Consider the following 9,751-nt stretch of genomic DNA (forward strand, 5'->3'; position numbering starts at 1 on the left):
CTGGAAAGATTTAATTTTCCAAAATATGTGTACAATTATTCATGAAGCATTCAGTGTTACGCAGTTACAAATGATAAAAATATATATGTAAGCTGAACTGTTCAGTGCAGATGTAACTCATCTAATAAAGGAATTTGTACGAAAAGCTTATCCCCTTATTTTGTCTTTGTTAAAAACCTCACCTCTTACCATTGGTTCCCTACACCTCTGCCTATTGGTCGGCTATGTGAGAGATTTGCTAATGAGACGACAGTACGGGGCAGTTTACAGCCCCCGACAATATGACACAACGCACATGCCTTTGGAAAAGGATTGTATTTATTTACAGTGATTCACCTCTGAATTACAATACAAATGATTCATAAAGACACATTCCATAGTCCACACTCACACCGCAGGTCTTTAATCTGTGTGTCAAGTGTGTATGTTTGCAGCTTCATGTCCCCATAGATAAAACCAAATAATATCTGACCTAAAGCTCCTTTAAGAGCAGGCCTGTGTGTGTCAATGCATGTGGTACGCAGTATTTCTACCTTTTTCAACATAACTGGTAAAATGGTTAGTATCCCTTCAGTGTGTGCGAGTGATGTGTGTGTGATGTGTGTGGTTTTGGCAGAGGTCACTCCTTGTGAGGAGTAGCTAGACTCCTGACTCCTCATCTCTCCTCCTCCTCCTCAGTCTTCTCTCCTCCTCCTGGCTTAGTGACTCTCTCCTTTCTTTCCCACCACCTGTACATCAAACCAACAGAACGCAGGTCAGTATCAAATATGATAAGAGATTATAAAATAAAATAAACCAGCTAAGTTCAAACATCATTTGAGGCACCTTTATCCCAGACTTAAAGATGCGGGCCTCTAGAATATATATACATCTTTTTTTTTTAAGATTCATTTTTTTAATTGTTCTGCTTTATGATCGAGTGAGATAGACAGGAAGTTAAGGGAGATCGAGTGGAGGACATGCAGGGCAGGAATCAAACCCGGGTCGCTGAGCCCAGGACTGGGCCGTAACGGTAGACGCTATACCCGGGTAGCCGTCGGGGCGCCTCGTCTAGAATAACTTGACATCTACCTGAACAGACTTGGCATAAATGGAATATAATATTCCTAATTCTGTTTGAATGTTTATAATCCCAAGGTAATATGATGTTCTGGGGTGTCCGTTCCATTAGAAGAAGTCTTTTATATCTCCATGGGGAGTGCTCTTCGGAGAGCTCGCCATGTTTCTACGGTGGCCCAGAACCGACACACCGCTCTATAGGACATGTTTTCTCTAGAGCGTATCCTCTAGTCATCCCTGAGCAGTGCTCAGTGAGCTGTACATGGAGTATATGTTAGGGGTGGGAATCACGGGTACCTCACAATACGGTACGCAACACATGATATCGATCACAATACAGCGATTCTGAAAAAATATATATGCTGTATTGTTAAACATATCGTGATGCATAGTTTTAGGATTGTGTAACGATGAATATCGTTACACAATCTAGATTTCGGTCTTTATTTATGGTCTCAACTGAGTTTTTCAGTTGCTCTTTGGCTAGTTAACTTCCGTTCAAGTTTTCTTCATTCATGTGTTGAGCGGTACCTCGAGGAGCAGGGAAATCTGTTTAGAACGCCTTATTTTTTAAAAATTAAATATCAATGTCTGGGACAATATTTCCTATCTTACTCTTCATGAGTAAAGCATAAACATGAAAAAAAAACATTAAAAAAAAATACACGCCTACATAATTTGTAAATATTGATTGATTTTTGATATTGATATGTGACGCCAGTGTTTTTATTCTCGTATCGCACAAAGAGGGTCTGGGTGATGTATCTATATTTTGTCTCACCCCTAGTATATGTACTACAGTATTTGAATCCAATCTTTAACGTTGGTCAAGGTGGTGCTGTGCATGTAGCACATGGCCAGGTTGTCCCTGCAGTACATACCCGTTTAAAGTCATTCATGTTGGTGGCCTGTACAGGGGTACCGATGAAGGTCAGGTAGTTGATCTTTGTCGTCTCCTCGTCTCCCTGGTTGGACTTCACAAACAACTATGGAGAGAGCAGCCATCAGAACCCAGTGTACTGACACACTGAGACCACTAGAGGTCTCCAATGTACCACCTAAAAAGGTACTGGGGCTCAATAATGGACATCTAATGAGGGAAAGTGATGAACCTATCGTACATCCATAACCATTAACTGGTTTAAGCCTTCATTCCTTAACCATGAACTGGTTTCAGCCTTCATAACCACTAACTGGTTGAAGCCTACATAACCACTAACTGGTCTAAGTTTCATTACCGTGACGCTCTGGACGTTCTGGAACTTGACGTATCTGAGCGGGACAAGGCCGTCGTCCTTGAAGTCGTCCTCGGTCAGGTCCAGAGCCTGCGTGGGCTCACTGCGCTCCGCATCGTCGAAGCTCATGGAGCGAGGAAGGTTGATGAACACCTTGAGCAGCTTAGGAGCCTGGGCTGGAGCACAGGGAGGAGCATTAACAGGACAGGAAGGAGTATTAACAGGACAGGAAGGAGCATTCACAGGACAGGAAGGAGCACTCACAGGACAGGAAGGAGCATTCACAGGACAGGAAGGAGAGTTAACAGGACAGGAAGGAGCATTAACCGTGAAGGAAGGGATATTTATGAGAGCAGGAAGCATAATGAACTGGACATGAAAGAGAATGAAGAGGACAGGAAGTGACAGGTAAACTAACCCAAAATAATTCAATCTTTTAGGTGACGGGGGAACTCACCGAAGTCGGAGGAGAGCAGCTTCATGGAGAACAGCTTGACAGGCTGGTTGAAGGCCATGGTGATCAGTAGCTGGACAACACACAAAACCACCATTTTTACAACACGGAGCAACTACTCAACACCAAATACCAGCTGGAAAACCTGGCTGCATCGTGAACATACACTAGCCATTTAGCTAGACCAAGTACTGGGGCTCCGGTTCTAAACATCTAGTGGCTGGTTTATATCCTGTGTGTGTGTGTGAATGCTATAAAAAGGTGAGGATTCCATGACTCCAATGCTAAGCATCAATATGACCATCACAATCCACGGGAACCACTGGCTCCTTCTTAGTTCAACTAAGTACTTCTTGGAGTAGTGTTGCAGTAGCTACCCGTTTGTCACAGTCAAACTCAAAATATATGTGAGCGGTATTTAAGAAGTATCTGAATAGCATTGCAGTATTATGGGAGTAGAAGGGCTGGACGATATGGCCAGAAATTATATCACAATATGCTTTTTTATATTGATCGATATTTATCATAATATATTTATCTTTTTAATAATAAGAACAAATATAATTAAATGAAACGAGCAGTACTGCAGCAGTGTCTCAGTACTACCTGTTCATCACAGACTGGATGCATAAAGAGCAGTACTGCAGCAGTGTCTCAGTACTACCTGTTCATCACAGTCTGGATGTATAAAGAGCAGTACTGCAGCAGTGTCTCAGTACTACCTGTTCATCACAGTCTGGATGTATAACGAGCAGTGTCCCAGTAATACCTGTTCATCACAGACTGGATGAATAACGAGCAGTGTCCCAGTAATACCTGTTCATCACAGACTGGATGTATAACGAGCAGTGTCCCAGTAATACCTGTTCATCACAGACTGGATGTATATGTCAGTGCGTTCACATGCAGTGTCATTATCGGATAAAGAAACAAATAGGACCACAACCGGACTTTTAAAATGCATGTAAACACCTTTACCCGATCTACTTCAGAACGAAATCGGTACATGAACGGACAAGCGAGATCGGATAAGAACACCTAGAAAACTCGATCATAGTCCGGTTTCTAGCTGCATGTAAACCCGCATCGTATAACGTATCGGATTCCGCGTTCTGCGCATACTCGAGATCTTTTGGCCGGGGGACGCGAGCCGGAAGTATAAGGAGACGGTAGTCGTGTTGATGTCCCCATAGACATATAAACAATTCTTATTTATTTATAAATATTAAATTATTTCTTTATATGTTTATGGTTGTCGCCGTCGGAAAATGTGAAACGGCAATTTATTTAAAAAGGTGACGCAGAACATGGAGGAAGCCGGTGTCATGCCATTACCCCCTATAAGAAGTGTACCATAATCAACATGCATTCAGTACACACCACGCATCGATTTCACCCAAGGCTGAATTAAAAGTGCATGTTTTCCTAAACGTTGGTCATCAACTAGGTTGTACAGTAGTAACTTCAGGCACATCTGTCAAAATAAACCTATTTATCTACTGACGTGTATTCAATCTTTATTCATTCATTTCGCCGCGAACCCGACGCAGCCTTTAAGATCCATCTGATATTATGAATCTTAAAGGCTGCGTCGGGTTCTCTGACTCTCTGGTACTTCCACAACAAAGACTCGTAGTGGGGGTTATCTCGGCCATGGTGGAGAAGGAATTGGGGAAATGGAATTTTGGCTTTGACTCTCTGAAGTCAAGATTGAAACTCTACATGGAGGAGAAAGGGATTGTTGCCGTATGCGGGACAGCGGTCAGTTCACTTCGGGTCCATGTCATTTCTCTGACGCTCCATTGTTCCGAGCTCTCGGTCGTATGCGGACTCCTCCGGCTGGACTCCTCCCGCTGCTCCGCCGCCGGAGGAGTCCGCATACCACCGAGAGGTAGGAACAATGTAGCGTCGGAGAAATGACATGGACCCATAGTGAACTGACAACTGGTTACTGAAAACATCTTTCCCGAATGCCGCCTTTGTTTGCTGATGCTGGGACGTAGAGGTCAACCGGGAGTGGCTCTATAACCACTGGTTGAAAGGGCTACAGCGTAGGGATCGACCGATTATCGACGCCGATATTCGGCATTTTGACGCATATCGGCATCAGCCTTTTCTTTTTGATCCGACGGCCGATAAGAGATCAATTTAAAACTGGGTTATTTTGGCTCTGATGCAGCCGCGCCTCTCTGTCTGCTGTCACTACGCTGTCTCCAGCATTGTCCCACCCACAGCACCATCTGATTGGTTACACGCTCTGGTTACACGCAGAGCCACGATGGGTAACAGCCAATCAGCAGTGAAAGCTGTGCATGCACAGTGCTCACACACACAAGGCGGAGAGGAGAAAAGGTTTTGTCTGGTTTGGTTTTGAGGTAAGTTAAGGCAGCAGACTCTCCCGAAATTGTAATAGACATCCCAGTCCTCTACAACTCACAACTACTAGTAACATTACTGTGAGCCCATTTAACGTTATATAAACATAAGCGACAGCTCTGCTCGCAGTCCGGCGTCCAGGCATGCCTGTTAATCACTCGAAACAAGGTTGCTGATAATATCGATATAGAAATAGTCGGTGATAGTAGAAGTCTGTATGTGAGTGAGAGTAAAAACTTAATAAACTCAATTCAGTCCAGTTTTGTTGCAGGGAAGCACGTTAAGCGGTGGTTATACTTCTACAACTGCGTAATGCGCTATCCAACTGCGTAACCACTGAGCCCCTCGAGCCCTTAGGCTTTAAGGTGAAGGCTGATTAGCTTTTAGCGTAACGTTAGCCCAGCGGTCCGCTTCCTCCTTCTCTGGCTCTAGACGCTCAGCAGACTGTAGCGAAACTCTACAACCCACGACTACTAACGTTACTGTGAGGCCCAATACGTTAGCAGCAGCTGTCTGTTCCTATGATAAATACTGATTATTAAAGTGAAGATGCTGTACGCTATTTTGTGTTTTTTAACGGTTGAATCACTTGAAACAAGGTTGCTGATAATATTGATAGGGAAATAGTCAGTGATAAAAGTAAGAAGTGTGTGAGAGAGAGAGAGAGAGAGAGAGAGAGAGAGAGAGAGAGTAAAATTCAGTTAGTTTTATTGCAGGGAAGCACGATGAGGGGATGGCACCGTCTGTCTGAGAGAAAACTGTTGGGCAATAATGGCTGTTTAACTAGGGAACTATTTATTTATTTAAATTTTCAGTTAACTTCATTAGAACACCCTGCACTTTTTGTTTTTGTTTGAAGTTAAAAAAAAGATAAGTAAAAGATTAATATTTCAGTTCAGGAAAATTTTACTGAGCCATTTATTTGTTTAAATTGTGTTATGTTGCAAATCTGATAAGCTGTTGTGTTTATCAAACAACTTCATGAATGAAGTTAAGTGTTGGAGTTTGTATTATTCAAAATTCTGATGCAATCTTTTCCCTTTTTCTGTAAATTAGTATCGGCTCCAAATATCGGTTATCGGCCCCCTTGACTACTAATAATCGGTATCGGCCCTGATAAATCCATATCGGTCTATCTCTACTACAGCGCCACCTAGGGTAGCGGATTCAGCCATGCTCCGGCCATTATCTGATCTCTAAGGCCATGTACGTTCGGATAATTGACACAGTCAGTTCGAGTAGCAAAATCTGTATAAACCTTAATCCAATCTAGCTGTCCCATGTAAACGAGTGTCTCAGTACTACCTGTTCATCACAGTCTGGATGTATAACGAGCAGTACTGCAGCAGTGTCTCAGTACTACCTGTTCATCACAGTCTGGATGTATAACGAGCAGTACTGCAGCAGTGTCTCAGTACTACCTGTTCATCACAGACTGGATGTATAAAGAGCAGTACTGCAGCAGTGTCTCAGTACTACCTGTTCATCAGACTGGATGTATAAGGAGCAGTACTGCAGCAGTGTCTGAATACTACATGTTCATCAGACTGGATGTATAAAGAGCAGTACTTCAGCAGAATCTCAGTTAATACCTGTTCATCACAGTCAGACTCTAGGTAGGAGTCATCTTTTGTCAGACAGTTGTCAAAGCCACAGTCGTCGCTCTCATTCAGACACTCGCAGCCCGTTTTGCTGACGAAGGGCATCAGGTCCATCTGAAATCACACACGGACACACAGGTTACTTTCATAGGGAGAAAAGCACACCTCAATCCATTGTCTTCAGGGGCATGAGGGACACGTGCAGACCGTTGTATGAAAATATGTTTTACTCAACATGGGTTTCTGTTTTAATAATTGTATGATTATTATAAAAGAAGTCAAAACAACCCCGTTTTTGCAACCTTTTTTGTTTAGCGATAATTGGGCCAGATCACATTCACTCTGGTCGGGGACCGATACCCCTGTTTCCACGTGGACCAGCTTTTGTTTGTCTGGTCGGCACCATAGTTCAAATGAGCGTTCACACCATCCCAAACAAACCGTGCTATTGGGGGAAAGGCTCCAGGGTTTGGTTAAAACTGACTAAACAGCTCAGTTTTGAAGACACCAGGAGCCTACTGCAACGGTTGGCTCTTTGTGATTGCTGCAAGTGTGTCGCAGCAGAGCAGAAGTGGTCTATGCATTCATTAAGTAGATGCTGGTTGACAGAGGCATTATTAAGGGTACAAGTGTCAGAAAAGCGCATGACTTGTAAAAATAACTTTACTTATAAACTTCGACCTATAGTTGTGTGTAAAAATTAAATTACTGAATACAATTGATGAATCTATTATGGAAACTCATCCTGTGAGACTGATGTTGACGTATGCGGCAATATTTTAGTACCTACTAGCTATCACTATATTAAGTACCTACTAGCACCTGACACAGTAGAGGCCACCGTAGCTGTTGGAATGGGGGGGGGGGGGGATTCAGTTGCTGGGAATCTGCAACCTCATAGCTAGATGCTACTATATTTACAAACTGGAGCTTTAAGAGATCTTAGTGATGAGAATCAGTATATCTTTATTTGTACTGCCTAGTCCAAAATGTCTCAGTAGACTCTGCCCATAGATTTGGGACACATGCTGTTTAAATGTGATCATTTCAACATCAAGTTCTCTTCTCTTCCTCCACAAGTTCCTTGGCCATTTGTATTGTTGTGGATTTTATTGTCAAATAAACTTCCTAACAGTTCTCCACACCAGCACGTGCGTCTGTGGTCACTACAGCCTTAGTGGCAGGATCACCATGGTGCTGTACTCACATATCCCTTAGGGATGTCTGAGTCCTCATTGTTTCCGGGGTCGTTCTCTGTGTGCTGTTTGACCTTCTCCTCCAGGCCAGCAGCATCCGCCCCCTGGTACTGGTCCACACGCACCCGGTTCCTCAGGAACAGAAAGGTGGGCGTGGCAGAGATGTTATTGGCGGCCGCAGTGGCCTACCAAAAGGAAAAGGCGTTATTCCCTTTATTGAAATAAATCTGCAACCTGAACAAAACAGTTACTTAAAACCTGATTCCAATGGCTTGTAATAAGAGCCATGAGAGCATCAACAGTTGCAACTTCATATATGAAATGACATGCTTCAACAGGGTCAGCTGGGTTTCTGGTCGACAGTAACAAATTTCCAAGTGTCACTGTGTCAGGAAGTTATGTCCTTGTAACTTAATTAACAAGTCAACAGTCAACAGTACAATTGTGCATACAGGTTTCACCGTGAATCATGGGCAAAGATGGAAAAATGTACAACTTTACAAAATGAGAACCAACGGGACAAGCGGGCTACGTTGTGTTTTGACTTCTGCTACAGTAGAAACCAAAATAAACAACTTACATTTCAGAGTATGTACACCAGTTGGACGGTTAGAAACATACCACTGTGATCAATTCATGATATTGAGTACCAAGACTGTGGACCTGATTTCCTGAGGCAGGATCTTTGTTTCAACAACACTCACCTGACAGACGTGTACGTCTACTTCAAGGAAGACCACTTGTGGGTATCTGTTACTCAAAAGGTTGAAGGCTGGGGATATTCTGATGCAGGGTCGACACCTAGGAATACAACCAGAGGGTTAATGCGCTGTCCCAATCTCCCTTATGTTGATATTTACAAGTAACACAAGTTTACTAGAATAAAAGACAAAGTGCCCCCACTCCGTTCTCGTCCCACAAAGTTAAGGACAAAATTGTAAGATGACGTTCTTGATCATTAGTTAGCTGGTGATTGCAAAGTATAAGGAAATGAGATGAACCTCAGGAAGCAATGCCAATACTGCTATGTCACAGCTAGCTATTTAGCCATCGTTAGCTTTTTCTTTTAGCCTCAGCTGTGTTTAGCTTGCTATGTTAGCCTAGACATGGTTTGGATAGCTTGCTATTTTAGCCTCGGCTATCGTTAGCCTGCTACTTTAGCTCCGGCTAGAGCTCTAAGTAGCATGCTGTTACTACTATCCGATGGCTGGCGTTAACAAAAGACATGAACTATACAGCAGACATACAATCATGTATGTTTGTGCTCATTTCGCGCCGCTAGCCACCAGCTGTGTGGCTCGCGTTAGCTCGTTCCAACAGCCCAGGCGGCTAGTAGCTTACCCGGCCATTGTGAACTTCACCACTGCTAGCCTGGACCCGGCGGCCGCTAGCTCCGGCTGGAAGTCAGCGTCATTCGCGATCACTTTCACGCCGACCATGGCCCTGGTCTTTAAAACTCCGACGGCGAACGACTAGGATACTAGGACTGAAACCAAGGCCGAAAAGTCTCTGACCAAGATGTTTCCTCTTCTTTAGAAGTTGTTTATTATTGATACTGTACGTGTGCTTCCACTGCGGCTAGTTAGTGTCGCGTCAAATATAGCGAGGAGGGCTCAGCCAATCAGCGGGGCTGAAGTCCTCTACGTCACTTGCTCGCACGCACACACGTAAGAACACACAGACACAAACACACGCACACACGCGCGCGCGCACGCACACACAAGCACGCAAACATTCCCAAAAACACACACGCAGTAAATTCTATCAAATGTGGTGGAGGACCTTCTGCATGTTATAACCTCCCTGGCTCCCCGGTAGAAGAAAGCCAGA

General features: G+C 43.7%; 1 protein-coding gene across 1 annotated transcript; it reads right to left on the reverse strand.

Moving 5' to 3' along the window:
* Positions 1-312: 312 nt before the first annotated feature.
* On the reverse strand, positions 313-9,514 carry txnl1 (thioredoxin-like 1). The gene is made up of 8 exons (XM_079755807.1): positions 9,263-9,514; positions 8,626-8,722; positions 7,933-8,106; positions 6,717-6,839; positions 2,752-2,821; positions 2,298-2,470; positions 1,941-2,045; positions 313-728 (listed from the first exon to the last, which is right to left on the reverse strand). The coding sequence occupies exons 1-8, from the start codon at positions 9,358-9,360 to the stop codon at positions 699-701; spliced, it is 870 nt and encodes a 289-aa protein (XP_079611933.1). The 5' UTR covers positions 9,361-9,514; the 3' UTR covers positions 313-698.
* Positions 9,515-9,751: the final 237 nt, after the last annotated feature.

The sequence above is a fragment of the Pollachius pollachius genome (genome assembly GCF_949987615.1).
Source record: "Pollachius pollachius genome assembly, chromosome: 18".
NCBI lineage: Eukaryota > Metazoa > Chordata > Actinopteri > Gadiformes > Gadidae > Pollachius > Pollachius pollachius.

Excerpts from the sequence above, each read along its gene's own strand:
- txnl1 (XM_079755807.1), bottom strand. The coding sequence starts at position 9,360 with ATGGTCGGCGTGAAAGTGATCGCGAATGACGCTGACTTCCAGCCGGAG. Across the intron at positions 6,840-7,932 it reads CAGACATCCCTAAGGGATAT|ATGGACCTGATGCCCTTCGT; the intron begins GTGAGTACAGCA and ends GTGTGATTTCAG. Across the intron at positions 2,471-2,751 it reads GCTGCTCTCCTCCGACTTCG|CCCAGGCTCCTAAGCTGCTC; the intron begins GTGAGTTCCCCC and ends CCTGTGCTCCAG.